This window comes from Chroicocephalus ridibundus, chromosome 2 (genome assembly GCF_963924245.1).
Source record: "Chroicocephalus ridibundus chromosome 2, bChrRid1.1, whole genome shotgun sequence".
In the NCBI taxonomy this organism is placed as follows: Eukaryota; Metazoa; Chordata; class Aves; order Charadriiformes; family Laridae; genus Chroicocephalus; species Chroicocephalus ridibundus.
In genome coordinates, this window is record NC_086285.1 from 105,694,894 (window position 1) to 105,715,844 (window position 20,951).

The following is a 20,951-nucleotide window of genomic DNA, read 5'->3' on the forward strand; positions in this document are numbered from 1 at the left end:
GATGCCTCGTTGTGTCCCATTTTGTTGACTTTTGTTTCGCGAGTGTCAGGTTCAGCCTGGATACGGTCTGACACACTTTTGAAGCAGACCATCCCTGCCCTGGCACAGCGGAGCTCCCTCCCCTCCCCAGCGCTGCCCTGGGCACCGCGCACACGCACCCTCGCACACGCGGAACCGCATGCGGAGGTTACAGGACTGCAACAAAATGAAGTTTCTAGTTTTAAACGTGTTGGCAACGGCGGGGAGGATGGAGGCTGACAGGCTCGGCGTGACACACCTCAGGAACTACGCCGATCCCTCCAGCTCCCGCGTACAAAGAAGTACAAACTACAGCCCCTGTCTCTTCCCCACCAAGGTGCTGCTCCCCCCCCACCCCGCCTTTGCTCCGCCGCCCCCCCCACTCCCCCCCCCCCCCGCCCCAAACCCCAAACCCCCGGAGGCAGCCACCCGGGGTGTTTAAATCTGCAGCGGGGCTGGAGAAAAACCGCTCCCCCCGCGGCAATGCTTCCCGGCGGGTTAACCCCTCCCCTGCCGTGCCCGCAGCACCCCTCCGCCGGCAGCGAGGGCCGGCGCGGGGAGGCGGAGGGTGTTACCTGCCGAGCGCCGGGGTGCCTGCTGCTTTCTCCGCGGCATGCTGCCGCCGCCGCCGCCTCGCCGCCCGCCGCCGCCGCAGCAGCAGAGTTTCCGCGCAGGACTCCTCTTCCGATCCCCCTCTTTTCATGCAGAAACAAACACACACACCCGCGCGCACACACACACACACAAATAAAAAAAAAAAATAAAATAAGGGGAGGGGGGGGAGGAAGGAGGGAAGGAGGGAGGGAGGGGGAGGAAGGAGAAAAGAAAGCGGATTCAACTTCTAATTCCGCCTAGGAAGAGCGAGAGGGAGGGTGGGGAGGAATGGGAGAGAGGGAGAGGAGGAGGAAGGAGGAGGGGGGGGGAGGAAGGAGAAAAAGTTTGGTCGGGTTCTCCGCTCGCCCGGTCCGGGTCCCCCCCCCGGGTCAGCTCCCGGCGCGGCGAGCGGGGTGCGCGGGGCGGGGGGGACGGCGGGGTGTGGGATGAGGCAAGCCACGGGCTGGTGACAGGGATGCCAATTTCCGCCGCCACTCCAAAAACTTGCTTAGGAAATGTTTTCATTTACAAGGTTAATTTTCCTCCCTCTCTCTCTCACACACTCTCTCTCGCTCTCTCTCTTTCTCTTTTAAGTTCCTTATAAGACAAAGCTCTTCAGTCCTCTCGGCAGCAGCAGCAGCAGGGAAGATGCCAGTGGAGATGTGCAAAATAAATAAGATTTGATCAGTTCAATCTGTAGCCCAAATCCATTATCATTCTTTCGTTCCTTTTTTTTTCCTCCTTTTCTTTCTCCTCCTTTTCCTCTCTCCCCTTCTCCCCCTCCTTTCCTTAATCACTTCTTCGTCTTCTCCTCCTTCTTGGCGGTGGAGAGCCGAGCAAAGCGGCGGCGATGAGACGGTAAATTCAGTCACTCCCCCCCTCTCAGGCTTTCTCCGAGATCAAAGAGTCTCAAAGCGCAACTTTTCTCGCTCGCTCGCTGGCTGGCTTGTTTCAGGCTCGTGGATTTGTGTGTTGTTGTTGCTGTTGTTGTTGTTGTTGGGGTTTTTTTTGTTTGTTTGGTTGGTTTGTTTGGTTTTGGTTTTTTTTTTTTTTATTGCGTTGATAATAGTTTGTTCATTGTGCAAAAAAACCCGAGGTCGATCCAGTCTCTCCTTCTCCTCCCAGCACTTAGTCTAAGAGCAAGAAAGCAAATAATAAAAAGGAGTAAAGCCCCCATACATACATATACACCGGATGGGAAATGTCAGTCACTCCTCCACCTTCCAAACAGTCACAGATCAAACAGTGTCACCACCGGAGAGGACTACTTTTCTCTCTTGCTCTCTTTTTTTTTTTCCTCCAACAAATCGAAGCTTCTTCTGATACTAAATATCATGCAAACACGTTTTTTTATCATGGATATTTTTTTTTTTTGGCTGATCTTGATCTGCAACAGAAGAAGAAAAAAAAAAAACACCAAAAAACAACACACACACACAAAAATTTGCCAAAAGCAAGAAAAAAACCCCGGAGAGTGTGTGCAAAGAGGGAGGGGGGGGAGGAAGAAGAGACATTCACTGAGTGGGAGAGATTAACGTGAACTGTCCCCCCCCCTAAACTCCTGGGAGAGAAAGAGATCCACTCTCCCTCTCTTCTCTTTTCACTGAAATATAACACACATTCGGATCCCAGGGCTCTCAGACAGTCTCAACTGATAGACAGACACATCGAGCTGCTTTTCCTGCTTCAGTTTGTTACTCCTCCTCCTCTTGCCCACGTCACCCTGACAATTACAAATAGGTCTCACACAAACCCATACCTGTCAATCTTTTTAATTGCTTTGTTTTCATTTTTTTTTTCCACCAACTCCCCCCCCCCCTTCCTTTCCCAGAGCTAAACAATATGACAAAAAAAGAAGTCTTAATACAGCGCGGCATAAAAAAGATTCCTCATGTGAGACACGCGTTGAGGGGGCTGTTATTATAATCCACTTGCTAAAGTGCTGTGCAAGACGCATGTGCTGATTTAACTTGAGCAGAGGTCTTGTTCCAGCAAACTTAAAAAAAAAAAAAAACCAACACCAAAAAACCAAACCACACAACACAAAAAAAAGAAAAAGGCAGATGATACCTCACCGTGGCACACGTTTAACCGGCATTGAATTAAAAATGATTTGTGGGAGATTACAGTTCACCCTTACTTTAAAATACCAACAGATTGCAGAGCAAGAACTGCAGCATATGAAACATGCTGCTAATAGATTTTGCACAGTATGCGTCTGGGGATTTATATAATGTTAACTGCAAGAACAGAAGGGTTCTTCCCTTTCTTTTTTTAAGTCAAGAAAGCAAATAAAAACCACCCAGCTGATTCCTGAAGGAAAACACTCGGAACTGCAATTTTGCTCTCTTTCGGGCAGAGGGGATGTAGTCTTTTATTTTATTTTTTTTTTAATTATTAATACCGCACAATTAAGCAATGAGCTGTTTATCCTGGTAGGATGGAGTTAATTCGAGGAATTACACGTGGGCTCCTCCGACATCGGTGCAACATCTCTATTACATCCCCTCCCTCCCGCCCGCCCGCCCGCCCGCCCCGCAGTTGTACCAAGTTGGGATTGGCGGCTCTTATCACAACATTTACTTGGGTCCCTTGACCCAGTTGGGTTTCCTGCGCAGGTTCCCCTCTCCACAGCGAGAGGTGATTTTTTTTTTTTTTGAGAAAGGAAAATAAATAAATAAATAAATAAAAGGTTTTCCTGACAGATAACGGGGAGAAACCCCGGCGACCCACACTGACTGACTGACTGACAGCAGCCCGTTAACCGTCCCCTCCTGGCCGGAGGGGGTGCCGCCCGCCGGAGGGGGCACCCCGCCGCCGCCTCCACCGCTCTCTCCCGGCGGCGAGAAGAGCTCGGCCTTCCTCAGTCCCCGCACCGCACCGCGCCTGACAGCCCGCGCCTCAGCAACGGCCGCAACGGCCGCCGCGCGCGCGCCCCCCCCGGCGCCCGCGCGCGGCGGCTAACGGCTCGGGGTTGATTCGTACCACCTTGCGAGGGAAGTGAATGTTTCGCACGGAAGGGGCGGAGCCTTCCCCCCGGCGGGCAGCGGCTCCGCGGCGGCGGCGGCGGAGGAGGGGGGCTAATAACAACACGAGAAGATCCGCTGCAACTTTTCTCCACTCCTCTTAACCTTTATCGATCTGATAATTTATCGTGCTTTCTTTCTACTTTTTTTTTTTTTTTGGTAGAAAGATAACCTCTTTTTGTGAACTAAAGAACGGGGGTGGCGGGGATCCGAGGCGTTTCTCTCTCTCTCTCCTGTTTCTTAAATCCCTTAGTCAGAGGCAGCGTGCAAATTAAAAGCAACCTTTAGGAAAAAAATCCAGCCTCCCCTAACAGAAAGAGGCCCCGGTTGCCGTCCTTGAGGCGCGGCGGCAGGCAGTGCCCGCCGGCGGGGAGCGGGGGGGGTGTGTGTGGTGAAGCGGGTCAGGCGCAGCCGCTGGCAGGGGCGGGCGGGCGGCCGACGGAGAGGGCCGGCGCCGCTCCCCGGTAACGCAGAAGACGACCGGCTGCCGGGGAACCATCTTTGCCGCTGCTCGTCTGGCGGCGTTTCCGTGCGGCGGAGGGGCCGGCCCGGGTGGGGAGGTGGGAGCCAGGCTTGCGGCTCGCCGCACGGGGCTTTTATTTACATACACAAATAGCTGGCGTGCGGACAGTTTCTGCCGCCGGGTCCTGCGAGCCGCCTGGAGAACCCCCCCAGCTGGAGCTCTCCTGAAGGAGGGGCGGGGGTTGGGAGAGCGGAGAGCCGAGGCAGGGCATGAGTTTTAGCGCAAAAAGAGTGGCTTTGCTGAGCTGCCTGGCACGGCGGTGCTGGTCGCGGCGGCGGCCGCAGCCCTCCTGCGCCGCGGCGGGTCCAGCCTGGTCCTACTTCGGTGGCAGCCGGCCGCGGCCCATCCTGGACATGTCCTACTCCCGTCACTTTCTGGATTTCCAGGGCTCGTCCATCCCCAGCTCCATGAAGAAGCTGGTGGTGACCAAGCTGAGCCAAAACTTCAGGGAAGCGGTTACCCTGCGGCAGGACTCGCCCGTGCCGCTGCCGGGAGACGGAGACCTCCTTGTCAGGAACAGGTGAGCGCCCGGCACCCCCCCGCGACCCAGCCCCGGTCCCTGCGGCTGCTCGCACCTTGTGGCCTGCTCCCTCACACGTCCTCCCTCACTTTGGAGACCGGCTCCAAAGTTGTACCAGCTGCCATCTGGCGACTGTTAATTTAATTTTATTGTTGTTTGTTGTTGTTTGTTGTTTGGAACGGCTGGTGCTACAGTCCGGTCGCCCCATCCCCGTGTGTGGGGGTGACACTTGGGTGACACTTCCTCCTCCTCTTTTCCTGGCGGGGGTGTGTGTCTGGGAGGGGGGGGTGTGCTGCTCCTGGCGTAGGCCGGCCCGAAGGAGGAGGAACACTTCAGGGTCCCCCCCGTGCCGAGGCGGGGAAGGGGCAAGTTTTACGCTCAGTGATCGCCGAGGAGGGAGTGAGAGACGCCGGGAAGCCCTTGCGAGTCCCTCCTCGGTCCCGTTACGCGCAGGCAACCCCCGGGGCGTGAGCGTGTCCCCATCGTACCCACACGACTCCCTCAGGGACGCTGTGACCTACAGCCGTCTGCCCCCGCCATCGTGATGTCCCTGCGAGCCCCCGCCAGCCGCTCTCCTCTCTGCGACCCCGCGTACGCTGCCCCGCACGCCTTTCTCCTCCCCCTCCTCCCCGGCGTGTCCCGCCCGCCACTAACCCTCCGCCCGCCGTGACTCACCGGGCAGGCAGAGGGCCGGGGCCCGCCGCCCTGCCAGCCGCGCCACCACCCCCGCCTCTGCGCGCCAAAAGCGGACGGCGGGGAGGGGAGGGGGCAGGGCAGCGGGCCCGGCCCGGCCCGGCCTCGGCCTCGCTGGGCAGGACGCGAGCCCGCAGTTGTTGGCTGTTTTTAGAACGGAGCCGGGTCGGGCGGAGAGTGAGGAGGTGACATTTTGCTTAACATAATACGCCGTAAATCCTGCGCCGGCGCTAGGACTGCGCGTCCGGCGCGGTGACCAGCTCGCCATGAAATGAAGACTCTGAGGACAAAACGTGCCTCCGCCCCAGCTGTCTCCATAAACCTGTTTGGTCTCGGTGGCTCCTTCCTAGGTGTTGTCGTTCCTTAAGCTAAAAGTGAGCCTTTTAAACTTCAGAGGTTTCTCTGCCCACGAGGGGAAGCTGAAACTCTGGGAACTTTGGAGCAGGCTGCCTGGCTGGCACAGAAGAGAGCAGCACTCTCAGGTTCTTGTCAAGCAAGGAAATCGTAGTAACACATAGTTTGCTATGCTCTCCGTTGGAGCATAAAGATGTTAAGAAACACTAAGTTGGCTTGAGAACAGTGATGGAAGTTCTATTAAGACAGTGTGTGACTATGGGTGTGTGTATGTGTAATCCGTAGTGTGCGTCCATATGTAACACATAAATACATAGTAGAGAAGGGGTAAGGAGAAAGAAGAACGGGCAGTCTTCCAGAAGCTGATGAGAAAGCTTCTGTGGCACTTTAATCCGATGCTGACATCTCCCACTAGGATTTCTGAGACCAACATTCCCTCCAAACCTCAAAGTCTAAAACATTGTGTTGCTGTATTCACTAATGACCATGAAACAGCCATCAGGCTGGAGTTAAATTCCTTTCCGTTGAAGAGGTCGAAAGACTTGAGATACAAGTAGCAAGTCTACTCGGGTAGTGCAAGGCAGAGCGACATCCCTGTTTCTCAAATCCCCTCCCCCACACACACGCACTTGGAGTCTTTCTCACCCTCCCCCCCACCCCGTGAATTTTTAAAATTTATTCTTTCTTTTTTTTTTTTTTTTATACGGCTTCCCGTGTAACTCTTCCTTTCTCTTCCTTTCTCCCTCTCCTCCCTTCCTTTGCTGGGTGGGCTCCCTGGGTGCTAGGGGGATGTGCACACCTCATGGTAAAAGGGCTGAGGCGCAGAGCTTGTACCAGACTAAAGGCAGGAGCTGCTCCACAGATTGAGGCAGGCAATTACTGGGTTTTAACACATCAGCCTATTACACACATGTTCCTATACAGCCACACACGCACGAGTAGGGGTGGAGGGGAGGGATAGGTGAGTGATGAAGTCTAGATTTAGAGTTTATACGGTTTGTATTATTTGGGGTTCTGTGGCATTTCCTCTCTATTTATTATTATTTTCTGGGGAATATCACAGAATACCCAGGATCACGTTACTGAAAAACATTCTCTTCATACAAGCTGCAGCAGGAAGCGAGTTCTGAATGTTTCCCCCGCTCTTGTCACTCTGGGGAAGCATTTTCCCATCCCGAAAAGATGAGTCCCTGGCTTTATTCAGATTTTTTAAAATACAAGCCCTAAATATAACTATACATTTTCTAATAGGTAGAAACATACAATTAAAACAATAAAGGACTTGAGTTCCAAGAGTGCATTTGTGGATTTGTTCATTTTAGTCCCAGTCACGCCCATGAATAGTATTAATTGCTTTGAGCTTTTTGTGCAAAACAATCCTCATCCACCACAATAAAATCTGGTTTTGGATTTAGGGGAATGGGAAATTAAAATGTGCTGAGTTCCTGTATGGATAGATATTTTAAAATAAGATGCAGTTAGGGGGGAACTTTCTTCCCCTCTTTCTTCTCCTTTAGAGAACTAAGCCAGCAAGCCTTATTTCTCCTTTTTTTAAAGAAAAAAAAATCCATCCTTTATTCAGAAATTCTTCAAAATTAGAAATCGATTTAAAGCATTTTTTTTTGCTTCGATTCTGTGTAGGAGAAGAGGAGGAGGGGAAAAGATGAATTAAAAAATCCTTAACGAAGCCATTTAAGCTTCGTGTGTCTGTCTGTCCTGTTGGGGGGCGGGGGGGGGGGGGGCAAGGTTCCTCCGTTTTTTTGCAGCATAAGGACCCAAAGGCTGTGGAGCTTTGGTCCTTCTTAAAGTTGTTGGGGAATTTTCGAGATTTTCTTGAGGAAGTGACACGTTTCATTTCTAAAATACCTGTAACGATTTACTATTGGGCTGGAAGATGGGAAAAAAGTTTTTAGAAAAGGGAGTAAGGTGGGTTGAGAAAGTTTTTGAACCAAGGGACTAATGGATCACAGTGGGAAAAGTGGAAGAGTGTTCCTGCTGAGTGTTTGGTCTAAATAATGTTTTTCTTACATAGTACTGGTTTGGATGACTTTGTTTTGTCTGTGTTTAAGGCTGTGGTGCTGGTTTTCAGTGTCTCACGCTTTGTTGTGGTACGAAAAGCAGCATTTCCTCCCCTCGGCGGTGTCCTCCTGTTTTCTGTAACAAACAATACGAGGGGGTTCAACACTGTTGAGTATAAATAAAACGGGTGACTCAATGTGCGTAATTATTTTGGGAAAAGCCAGTCTCTAGCTTTTTTTTTTCCCCCTTCAGGTTTACATCTTGAAATATTGGAGGAGCAAGCCTTAATAGAAACTGCTAGATTAAATGATACATTTTAAGTGAAAAAGTAAAACAAGACAATATAAAAGACCTGGAAGGTCTTAAAATCCACCAGCACCCCAAGTAATTGTTACTTCCGTGCTCTCATTTTTCCAGTTTCAGAAGTTAGTAATCTAGATCTTCAACTTGTAAATCGTACTTATTCCTACTTTTAAAAGCAAAATAATCTAAGAAACTGTGGGCACATCCTGCCACCTCCGTTCTGTCAGCTGGAATGACAAGGCAAATTCGACAACATGTTTTTATCCAGACGCTGTGTACGATCGTTTTAATGTGTGAGAAATCTAAGAGAATAAGGAACCTTAAAAAAAAAAAAAAAAAAGGAGCCGGTACAATGCGAACAGGAGTTTTGAGTTTGCACACAATAAAAAGGGAGTTTAAAAAAAAAATTCGGGGGGGAGGGCTGGACGGCAGGCTGTATTGATTAATAATGATGAGCCCAGGAGCCCGGGGAGAATCGTTTCCCGTGGCTCAGCAGCCCCGCAGGGACGGGGAGGGAGCGGGTGCTTGTGCACCCGTGTCCGTGTGTGTGCGGGGGGGCGGCGGGGACGAGCCCCCCGCTCAGCGGGGCACCGCAGGCGGCTTTGTCCGCCCCAGCGCCGAGCGGCGGGCAGGGCTGCCCGGCCCGACGGACCCTCTCCCGCCGCAGAGCTCCGCCCGTTGGCGGGCAGCGCCGGGGCCCGGTGCCCCGGGAGCCCCCCGCATCCCCCCGCCGGCGCCCGGCCGCTCCAGCCCCGCGGAAGTCCCCGCAGCTCGGCCGGCGCGGCGGGGAGGCGGCTGGGCAGCACCAACCTGTGCGCCCCGCAGCCGCACGGAGAAGTTGCGGTGCGGCCCGGGCGGGGAAGGATTTTTTTTGCGTCTTCTCCGGCCGCGGAACAAAAGCAGCGGTGCGTGTGCCGGAGTCCCGCTCGGCACCGCCGCACGACTGGCCTCTTCCCCGCACGAAAAGTTGTTTTGGTTTTTTTTTGTCCTCGGCCGGTTATTTACCTGCCTTTGTGCTCTCCCTCCCGGCTGCAGTGCAGCGCTGAGGAGAGGGGGAAACTCCTAGAGGGAGGGAGACGGGGGCTCGTTACTATTCCCAGTGCTCTTCCCCCGCCTCCAGCCTTCTCCAGGGTGCACTGCCCCAGCCAAGGGCACGGCTGCTCCGCATCGGGCGAAAGCAGATGTGCGCCGGTAGCCGGAGGAGGAGGGAGGCTCAGCCCAGCAGGGAGCCAGGACCTGCCTTTCGGGTTGGGGCCGGGGGCCGAGTGAGCGCCCGGGGGCCGGCCTGACGGCTGCCGAGGGCCCCCACTTGGGCAAAAGGATGAGACCGGGCAGGGGGCGAGCACGGCTTCCCGCCGGCCTCTCACCCTTACGGCTCCCGTCGGCAGAAGTTGGGGTGTAAAAGCGGGAGGAGGCTAGTGCAGCGCCGGCACGACTCGCCTCCGTGCTCCCAGCCCTGCTCCCTGGCGCCCGAGGGACACGGTTTGCCTCGGAAGCTGCTGCTCCGCTACCAAATTTTATACATCTTTTTAGCAGTACTGTCTGGGAGTTACCTTAAAGCGGGGTAATAGGGGATTTTTTGTACCTACGGACAAGACGTCGGCGTTATTTTTTGTTGCGGCTGAGCCGTGAATTAAAGGCAAAATTAACAAGAGCAGCAGTCACTTTCAACTATTGTATGCATGGATATGTTTATGCATACGTGTCTTTTTATATATAACCCGTTACGTTGGTGAAAGTTTGAGGCTCCCCATGCTATAAAGAATGAAGGAAATCACCATGAGCAAACCGGTTTTAGCTCTCCTTGCTCTGCGTGCAAGCAATTTAAAACTACACACACGTATGATTTGAGCCTATTGCTAACTGCAACGATTGAAAGTACGCTGTTTGCATACTTCTCCAGCTTTTGCATGGTATCAAGGACACCTTTCAGGTTGTCACTTCCACATGTAGTAACAGTCCTGGTGTTTTCTGTTACATCTGTTTCTTTTTTACATTTTCCAGTTAACAGAATCTTCCCCAGTCTCTCTTCCCTTGCCTGTATAGAGAGATACTGTTACGGTTTTTAAAAAGAAAGCGTTACTAAAATATTATTTTCATTTAAGCTAGGTCATAACTTTCTTTTAGGCATTATCTCCTAGTGCTTAAGTTGTGAAAATGTCTCTTTTTCTAAAAAAATAATAATAATAATTGTCATCCATTTTCACCTGTTAGAGGTCAGCAGGACTTGATACTCAGTCTTATAATTTTAGTCCTTCTGTGCAAGGTTGTTTTGATGTGTTGCAAGTAATTTATATAAAGAAAAATATTTTAACGTTGACATTAGCTACATCAAAAGGCAAATTTGCTGTAGTGACTCCATCAATTAAAAAGTACTTGCCTACAGTAACGTGACCTTGCAAATGACATCGATAGTTAATATGATCATTAGTCATTAACAGTATTATTATATTCAAAAATGTAAATTTGTTGCCAGAATCAACATATTTACCGCTTTGCACATTTTATTCTTCAGTGTTTTCACATCTTGTATAAAGTGGTCAATTAATTTTTATCCTTTAATCTTTTACAGAATTATTTTTAGTTTGCTTAGTTTGGTCAAATGGACCTGAGGAAAATAAAAGTTGGGTTTGGGGTTTGGTTGTTTGTTGTGTTGTTTTTTTGTTTGTTTTTTTTTCTTTTAGCAAATTTATCTTTAATTCTAGACTAACAGAACGTAAACTACAAAAGTCTGATGGAAGTAGTCTCTGGAGTGTACTCGTTACTCAAACATACCAATAATGAGAAAAAGTCTCATACTCATCCCACAAATTTAAATTGCAGGTTTCTCATACGACAAAGACTTGGTAAGGAATACATCTCGTTAATGCATTTTTGTTTTCTTCTAGATTTGTCGGCATTAATGCATCTGACATAAACTACTCAGCTGGTCGGTATGACGCATCAGTTAAACCCCCATTTGACATAGGTTTTGAAGGTGTCGGTGATGTGGTAGCATTAGGACTCAGTGCTAGCGCTGATTACACAGTGGGTCAAGCTGTGGCCTACGTGAAAGCAGGTTCCTTTGCTGAATACACAGTTGTGCCTGCCAAACAAGCAGTTCCTCTACCCTCTGCGAAACCCGAGTTTCTTACTTTAATGGTAAGTGGCGCTACCGCGTACATCAGTTTGAAAGAGCTGGGAGAGCTGTCTGAAGGCAAGAAGGTTCTGGTGACAGCAGCGGCTGGAGGAACGGGCCAGTTCGCTGTGCAGCTTGCAAAGAAGGCAAAATGCCATGTAATTGGAACCTGCTCCAGTGATGAAAAGGGTGGTTTTCTGAAATCCATTGGCTGTGACCGTACGATCAACTATAAAACTGAAAATGTTGAATCTGTTCTTAGGAAGGACTACCCCGAAGGTGTGGATGTAGTGTATGAATCTGTTGGGGGAAAGATGTTTGACTTGGCTCTTAACTCCTTGGCTACCAAAGGGCGCCTGATAGTTATTGGGTTTATCACTGGCTACCAAAACCCTACTGGCCTCCAGCCCGTTAAAGCAGAGTTACTGCCAGCAAAACTATTGAAGAAGTCTGCCAGCATCCGGGGTTTCTTCTTGAACCATTACCTTTCCGAATACAAAATGGCTCTCAAGGACTTGCTCAAGATGTATGAAAGTGGAGACCTGGTTTGTGAGGTGGACTTTGGAGACATGTCTCCGGAGGGCAAGTTCACTGGCTTGGAGTCCGTATTCCGTGCTGTAGATTACATGTACATGGGAAAAAACATTGGAAAAATTGTAGTTGAATTACCTCACTCTGTCAACAGTAAGCTGTAAAAACAGAACAATGATATAAATCAGAAGAGAGAAAATGGGCACTTTATGCCTGAAAATTACTAGAAACAATTTCTTTTTTTAAGCTCAGTAGTGGGTATTATATTAAAAAACAGCATTAAGGTGTTAATAAAAAGTTTGGTGTTTTTTTTCTTTTCTTAAAAGTGCTTAAATCGGTGGCTGTAGCACAGACTTAATGGGCCTGTGTTTGATTCTGTCGCTTAGGCTAGCGTGAGACAAGAACATTGTTCTTGACAGAATAAGTCTTGATGCAGAGGCAGATTTAGTCTGTCAGACTGGTTTGATAAGATTTTATATATAGTTCAGCTCAGGAAAAAAAAATCTTTCAGCAATTTTGATTCCCTGATTTAAAAATAAAATTGTTAGAACAAGACTAAGTAGAGAGTCATATCTTGTGGTTGCTCTATCAATTTCTTGAAGTTTCTGGAAAAAATTATGCTCTTGATTTTTTGTCATAAACACGATAATCATAATTCAGTTGCATCATGGATCATAGTAATATTCCTTGACTGGTTACAGAGGGAAAATTTATCCTCCGATTCTGACAAGTCAGTAATATTAAGAAAAGCAACTTGACTTTTTTAATTATGTCTTTCGTAACTATAAACAACTGTGCAATTTTATTTTAAATCTTTAACTACAAGTTGCAACATAATCTAATGTTTTTGCCTTTGATTTGCTACTGTTACCTTTTACTGTCAGGTCTCCCCTTTAGTTGGTATTCCAAGATTATTGGAGTGGGGTTTTGAGCCCTGTTCATGTGTGTTCAGGCTCTGTATATGTTCTGAAGATTTAATAAAGTTTAAAAAAGCTATTTAAATGATTGTGGCATTTATTCATATTGATACAGTTCTTCCTGACTAGCTTCTTTGTAGGTAATCTCTGTGTTGCAGAGTTCTTTGACTGATGATTCCTGATGTGACTTCCCAGAATCAGGCGGCTACTTCTACTTTTACCGAATATTGCTTCTGCAGAAGCCCTTTTACAAACAGCAAGACCATTTTAAATCGACAGTCACAGTACCTCGTACACGTACTAACGCTCAGCCATAGATTATCTAAGGGGTGCAGTTAAAAGGTTTTGTAAAGTTTTGAAAATTTTTCCTCACGTAATAGATATTATTAATGGTACGTACAGTGGGAATTCCAGCTAGAAGTGTAATATTTTCCAGAACAATAAAATACTTTAAACTATGCTTGCTCTACATCTTTTTTCCATAGCAAACGTTTGAGATCTTAAAGGCCGACTTTGCCACATCTTTTGGAATTTTAAACATTTGCATGCAGTTGAAGAAATGGAAATTTCCTAAAATCATACACCTAATAATAAATTTAATGATAGACTGATAATGTCTAGGGGTTGAAGGAAAAAGGCAGGGTAAACTTAATTTTGGGGCTTTGTTCAGGACTGACTGTACACAACATTTTTAAAAGTAACATGTAGGAAAAACTTCCATTTTATTCAGTAGTACAGGCAGTAGAAAAAGTATTTTTAACTTTGATTTAGCTCATTCTTACTGTAATTTTTTAGTGCATACGTCATTAGCATCCTACAGAATTGTGTGCAACAAAGAACTGTCCCTCCTTTGGGCCATGGCAGACTACTGGTGTTAGTCCCCTTTTGGAGGATTTTGGGGAAAAGTAGAATGGCTTGAGTCTTTCTTCCCCTTTCTATTTTACTGAAGCTGCGCATCAAACCACTATGATTTTTGTTTTCACCAAGATCTGCTGTTAGAAAGATACTTCCTCTTTCCCCTGTAATATTACAAATATTGTGGTCTTTTGTGTGTTTTGCATAATGAGACAGGTATATTGGCCTCCCAACTGGATGCTAGAAAGATGCAAACACTGAGGTACCATACAAGATCAGAACATTCGAAGTTCTCACTATTTTATTGCTAGGCACACGGTTTCTTTTCTTGCTCAGAGAAAAGGCGGTGCCCTTGGTCAATAAACGCATCCTAAAAAAAAAAAAAAAGACTGTTTGGGATGTGCTAGGGCAAAATAAAAATAAAAAGAATACTATTGGTTACATCTGTGATATGCACAGAAGAGTTGCATGGGTAACAATTTTTAAAATTAAGTTCCTGCAGTGAAATGCCAAAACCCATCCAAGCTGCCCTATTTGCAGAGGTGTCAATCACTGCCAGTCCAATAGACTTAGGTGTTTCCAAGGCAGTGAATTCCAAATTTTTTTATTGTAAAAAATTCTTCTTGTAACAGAATTCTGTTTGGACATACAGCATTTTACTTTCTTTTTAATATGTTACTTCATTTATAACATTGAGTAATGTAACTGCTGCAGGGCAATTTCACTGATCAAAATAAGGGAAGAGAGGAACCTTTGGAAGGTTCATATATATATATGTATGTATATGTATATATATATTCAGATATGACATTTTGTTGGTTTTAATTTTGGCTTCAGGCTTATTATTTAGCACTTTCATACTGATTACAGTGTTAATAAAAAGTTTAAATTAAAGTTTAAATATGCAGAACTTGTATGGCCAGTGTATTAATTTCGTAGCCCTTTTGGTGTTTGGGTTGGGCTATGGCCATTGGGCTTGTCCTTTCCATCAAGTGCCTGTGTTAAGCTAAGAGGGTAACGCAGGGTATGCATGATTGTTCTTCCACGAAGAAGTGATTTTTGTTTTTAAAGATACAACTTCTATCATTTAGATTTCTGAAAGAGAGCATTATCGACGGGGAGAGGGTGGAAAGTATTTCTGAAACACACAGATAAGGCTTTTCTGCCGAGATTCATAATAGTTTTTGGTTTGCAAGGGGAAAAAAAAAGCCAACTTCTCTTTATTTAAAAGTGTATTCTGCAAACTTACAGTTATGGGAGCGGGGCTGACTTTGAATAAGTAAGCTATGACGGATTTAAATAATGTTTAAATATTAGATGGATAGGAAAATGTATATGGCATGCACACACTGAGAGGTTTAAATGATGATAGGACATTGAACATACAAGGAAAAGAAATACTGTAGAGTCACAGCAAGGGATTAATAACAATACACTTAATATGCTTGCAGAAAAGGTGTATTAAAAGCTGTGTGCACAGTGGGGACTTAAATGATTAAAAATAATAATACATTTGCCTGGGAAGTACTAAGTATACTATATGTAGAGAGCAGGGATTTAAATAATAATACTATTAATAATAGCAGCTCATTGAGATGTGGTTGCTAGCACTACATCCTAATTTTACCTTTCTAAATGAATTTGCTACAGAGGAATCCAGCATTGTTTGCTGAGGCTAATAACAGAATTTCCCTTTCCTACCCACATATGCTTCCATGGAAAAACAACAAAGAAGTAGATGAAGAGCTGGCTTTTTTCCTGAGTCTGTCACATGTGTGCATACGCACGCGCACGCGGGGACACACGTACTCACCCTCTCCTGGCCTGCAACCCTCAGCACATTTTACAGATACGCTTCCCACTTAATTGCTATGCTGAAATCTCCTAATACCTTTTTGGATTAAGTGAGGTTTCTAGCAAGGAGTAGTTTGCTATGTATTCTATGTGTGCATATGTGTGTGTGTGTGTGTGTATAATGTATATATTTAATAAGCGGATGTGAATAACTGCTGTGTCATGTAAATACAAATAATTACAGTCTCTCAAGGAAAAGTTTGCAGTAGTGCTTGCAGATATTATATATATTCCTACTTCTGTCTGAGGAGTAAAGGAATTTCTCTGCTGAATAGCTGTTAGTATCTATTTTACAAGATTTACTCATTTTCAGGTACCTAATGTAGCTGCTAGCATGCATGCACAACAATACAATTTATATGGTAAATGGAACCAAATAATGGCTTCACTGAATGTTATGGCTGCACTGAAGGGAAATGTCACGGTAAATAGCTGCCAAATTATGGATCATGCCGAAGTGTCACAACTGCACTAAAGACAAATAGCACTAGAGGCTATTGCCACTGTGACGCTTTTGAGTTATGAAGAAGAGGAGCAGCCTGATGTGAGCCTCTTTGTGTCCTCATTATAGCAAAGGGTTACTGGTGCAGTGTACAAGAAAACCTAGTCCTACGTGGTGGCTAGTTATTAATCTGTTCTTTTCGAAACTAACAGCTGTAGCAAACCAGAAAATCTCTTCCTTGCTTTATGAATACACATACACGCACACAAACAAAGAAAAACCTGCAGGTTTTATGAATGTAAATGTGTACGGGAAATGACTGGTAATGGAAAAATGTTGTAATAAAATAATCTAATCAAAGAATATTATTAAATTTAACATCGTATGTGTCTGAAAGCTTTAGTTGCTTCTTATGCAGATAGATGTGTGAAATATAAGCAATAATGCACTTTCTCTCTTTGTAAAGACTTGAGTAGTAAGGACATTACCAACTAAATTGCTTCTTCTAAACTGAAGTGTGTCCCGGTTTCTTTCATTTTAATGGGAGGGTAATAAAGATGAAAGACTAACATTTTAACTGATGGATCCCTTAAGCTACAGAATTGAAATTTATTATGTTTTGAGGAAATATGCTAAATCCTGAAATGGGGAAAGAAGCAGGGAAATCCCAGGTAAAATAAAAGCAAAGTAACCTTTTTTTTTTTTTTTTTTCCACAAATATGACATACTTTTATGAATGGAAGATTACGTACGGCTCTTACTTAAGCAGAGAAAACAATATTATTCTCTCTTTGGGGCAAAGAAAAAAGAGGAGATATTTGGAGGGGGAAAAGAAAGGTTTGAAAATGGAGGGCCATCTCTCAGCAAGTGGTCTCTTCTTTCTAGGATCACTTTTCAAACCCTGCCTGCAGTGTTCAGGGAAGTGAGTTTGATGCTCTGCGCACTATTGTACGTACCACAAACGTACCATCCATAATACAGCACAATTGTCAGTCGCTGTTTTACAGAGGGGCCAGGGCTGAACAATCATGGTGGATAAATTACTTTTCTATTCTCCAGCAAGTGGCCTTCCTACCATGTGAAGCTTAAGGTCATTGGCAGGGCAGCGAGGGGGAAGCTTATATATTAGTTAACTCTAATGCACTAATAGTGTGCAGATAGAGGAACTATACCAATTAATTACAGTTAGCTTTATTCTTCAAGATGGGGGGTGATGACTTGAAGAGTTACTGTGCTAAAATACATACATATATACATATTTTGCTTTCTTGCTACTCCCCTTCTTGCTAGACTATTGCTGTAGATAACTTTTTTTTCTTTTTTTCTTTAATATCTGCATTAACTCCTTCAGTATTCATCACTGCAAGCATGCAGGTTTCAGAAATAAGGAACTATTCTGAAAAGATTTTTAAACTATAGCAACACATTCTGCTTATAATTTTTACAGTGTAGTCTAAAGGGGGAGGGGAAGAAAAACCTGTCAAGAATTAGGTAGAACATCCTTGAATGGCAATTAGCATGCCCAGAATTTATTTTATGTACAACGCAGTGGCAAGTAGCTGCTTCTTATTAAATGAAAATCCTGTATTATGTACTTCAGGAACATTCCAGCTAATGAGTATGTAATGTCCTTAGTATAACACAGAACTTCTTTTTGTGTTCACAACCACAAGATGCTGGAAACTTGACAAATGATATCATTTAAGACAGATGCCTGCCTTAGGGACCTGTTTTTTGGCTTCCTGTTTCTGGTTTTTATTTCAATAACATTTGTAATTGCCACAGGATCTGTACCTGTGTAGTGTTTTAACCCCTTCACATATACCCCGTTGCATTAACTCCTTGGGTAGGTACTCAGGAATCTTTTCTTTTTTTTCTTTTCTTTTTTTTTTCCCTCCCCAGCTGGTGTGTTCTTCCTGCCTCTCACAAGCACAGATACACACATAAATGAAAGCTGGGCCTTATTAGACCAGATGAAAATGTAACATTAGAGGGGCTAAATGCTTGCTGCGCTAGCTGTGGTTTTTACTAGTGCAAAAGTACGTGTAGACCAGGCCCAAGGCAAAAAATAAAAAGCTGTCAGGTATGGCCTGCTGCTTCTCAGGGAGTTACAACAAAATTCTGCGTACACGGCATAGGCACACAATGCCTTGATCTCAGTTATACTTTCCAATGTATATCTCCCCCCCCTTAAACTCACATACTTTACTTAGGTTATAGGGCAGGATGGGTTTTGACATCCCTGCAATTTGATGCCGGTTATAAGGGGCATTTTAGTGATGCTGGTTCAAGGCAAGTTGTAAGTCTCTGCTGCGCCTCCAGCAGAGCCTCCTCCAAGGAAAGCCCCCATCACTGGACAATGGCAACTTTCAGCTCCCCAGGCGCTCAGCACGGATCCTGGCAGACTGCAAGGAACCTTCCCGCAATCCAGAGCAGCCCAGAAGTTTTGGTGGTAGTTTATGGCTCGTTCTCTCTCTCCTTTGCTTTTTTGTAGGTCTTACAAACAGGCTGGGCACGAGAAGCTTACGTGGTTCTGCATAGGGGAGCTTTCACTGGGAAACGTTACTAAATCCTGCACAGTGCTATGGCAACAAATAAGGGCTTGGAAAGAGCATGAGTTCTTGGCACCTATTCTGCAGGTGAGAACTTTGTACTTGTCAGAAGCACTTAGCTCTCCTGGACTTACAGTGCTTTCTGATGTCATTTTGAAGCAAAAACTTTACATTCAAGCCTTCTGTCACAGGATGTGTGGTCTCATTGCACCTGCACTCTTAGGCCAGGTTTACCCTGTGAAGTGTCAAACAGCCTTATCTTTCTTCAGAACTGGAGCTGAGGACACTGAAAACCTCCAGAAACGTCTCGGTTTTCTGCAGGACCAGACAGCACATCATACAAACATACCCTCCGGGCCTTCTGTAAGAGAAGGAGGAGGAAGTCTTTATCTTCCGTCACAAGAGGGAGGTCAAAAGGACCAAGCGAGTGCCAGACTGAGTGACTTTTGCTGTTCTAGAGTTCATTTTCGGAGGAAGTAGGCAGGCACACAAATCTCGTTATGCGTTACGAGGATCGGTGCACAGGCTTCTCGCGTGCTGTCTTAAAAACCGTACCCCTAAGGGGCTAATTCACAAAGGGAATAGAAGGAAAGGAAATTTGTATATTTTCTGGGAGCAGTAAGACATGACATGCAGTGCGGTTCGGCTGATTACAGCATGCCTCAGGTGAGCTGGGAGGCACGAGGCCGCAAGCCAAGTGATTTCAACCTCCCAAGAAAGAGAACTCCACAGAAATGCATTGTGTGGCACGTCTGATCCCTACAAAGGAAAATACTCCGACTTCATTCATGTTGGCATGGCATTATTGGCATGACTGTTTCTGGCAGCCCATCAGAAAGTTTTATTTGCATCCAGAGTTTTGAAAGCCATTTCATAATGTTAAACAAGGATAACACTGAAAACGTCTGGCTTATTTGCCCCTTGACACCTATGTGTAATCCCTCATTGAAGCCCTAATGAGGGGGTTCTCCTCGGGTTGCGTTACTTTCAAAATAACCCCTGCATACAGGCAGCGAAATCTACCTTTCTTCCCTGCACAGGGTGTGGCAAGAGTAGCCAGAAGGAAGTGGATAAAGTATGTTATTTTTCCTGTACTCTCAGTAATCGAGATGCAGAGTCAGTTATTGGATCATTTGACTTCTTACTGAGCTGGGAAACCTCAATCTGCTATCACAAGTGCCTACAAATAAGAGAGATATTGAGTCAGTTTCCTCTCCTGGGAATGTAAATGAGGAACAAAAATAACGCTCTTGAAATCAGTGTGAAAACCATCTCTGAGGAGAACGTGGCTCTTATTTCTCTGTCTGTGTGCGTGTTCGTCCTGCTGGAAAAAAGCGGTTCTAACACAGACCTGCCTAACCTCAAATCGTAGTGAGATTTCCCAGGGCCTCCAGATAACTCCCAAAGTCTTGGGAAATGCAGTGTGTTCGCAGTCGCCGAAGTTGTAAGAGCTGTGGTGGTAATAGCGGCAGCTCCCAGATGACGGGTGGTGGCAAAGGGAGCCCTGCTCAAGGGAAACTGCTAAAAAGGCAACCCTCCCCTTCTCAGATCTTCTCGAAATGAATTCAAGTGTGAGGGACAGATTGTCATCCACCCTAGTTTAATAAACAGTTCTCCTCTACCTCCAAAATCCTGAGTTACTTGATAGCTATTCCTCCCTTACCTTCTCCCTCTTTCTCTCTACCCTCCTTTCTACTCCCAGAAAAAAAAAAAAAAAAAAAAAAAAAAAGAAGTGAAATAATCATAGAGAGGAGGCTGCTGGAAGTGTTTCAGGCTTTTCTCTCCCTTGGCAGGGGGAAGTTCAGTTATCCTTGTCTTATAACATGCCTAAACCTAACAAAGTACATGGAGTTTTGCCTATAGGCTCTGCAACAAAATTTGAGTAGATTTATGGCAAATATATACAGTTTCCATTTTACCACAGAAAGAGGCACTGCTTTTGTTTTCAATATACAAGATCTGTTTATGCTAGTGAGATGGGGGGGGGAACCAAACCACCAAGGACTCTTTCCACCTGCATGATTTCATTTGCAGTGTCTTTCATTCTATTTGTTAATGCAGTTTAATGTGATGAAGCTACTTCTGTTGCATTTCTTCCTTTCTTGTTTGCAAAAAGCGGACATGTTCAGCAGTCACAAAATACATGTCATGGTGCAAAGAGGAAGGAGCCAAATATTCAATATTCCTCGTTTCCCACAAAGCTGAAATTGTAGAGGTGCAAAACAGTTCAGCAGTGGTTCACATGGCATGAACCAGAATCTTATAAGGTAGATGGAAGGCCGTGGATAAAACAGGCTGTAGAGAAAAAGGTTGTATCTCTCAGGGGCAAAAAAGGACGTTGGTGGTGGGGCTGTGTGCAGGTGAATGGAGGAAAGCCAAAGTTTGTGCTTCACCTCAGATGAGTTCAACAGGTAGCAACAGGCTTTTTTTTTCTCCATGTAAACCAGATAAAGTCCTAAATCTAACAGAAGTACTTCACAAATGTACTGTAGGGAGAACTAATGCTAGTGTCCTTGCTTTCTAGATTCTTTTCTTCCACCTTCCTGGCGTTATGTCATGTTTTCAATTAATTACAGACTAACGCAAGGTGGGAAGGTGAAGACAATGATTTATCTGCTTCCAGAAGTATGGC

The 20,951-nt window shown here is 45.8% G+C and overlaps 2 protein-coding genes across 5 annotated transcripts in view; one reads left to right on the plus strand and one right to left on the minus strand.

Moving 5' to 3' along the window:
* Window positions 1–2,319, minus strand: part of TSHZ1 (teashirt zinc finger homeobox 1) — a 55,812-nt gene extending 53,493 nt beyond the window's left edge. The window contains exon 1 of the mRNA XM_063326420.1: window positions 594–2,319. Within this exon, the coding sequence (XP_063182490.1) occupies window positions 594–633 (40 nt within the window). The 5' untranslated portion in view covers window positions 634–2,319. The remainder of the gene's footprint in view (window positions 1–593) is intronic.
* A 1,320-nt stretch (window positions 2,320–3,639) lies between these two features.
* Window positions 3,640–20,951, plus strand: part of PTGR3 (prostaglandin reductase 3) — a 33,943-nt gene continuing 16,631 nt past the window's right edge. For 3 of the 4 annotated variants that reach the window (XR_010069989.1, XR_010069990.1, XR_010069988.1), the window contains exons 1-2: window positions 4,545–4,681; window positions 18,262–18,406. Coding sequence is in view for 1 of the 4 variants with exons in the window: in XM_063326421.1 (XP_063182491.1) it covers window positions 4,371–4,681; window positions 10,939–11,863 (1,236 nt within the window). In the remaining 3 variants the exon portion in view is untranslated. Of the gene's footprint in view, window positions 4,682–10,938; window positions 12,696–18,261; window positions 18,407–20,951 lie in introns of those variants that run through there. The other variant, XM_063326421.1, reaches the window with a different exon arrangement.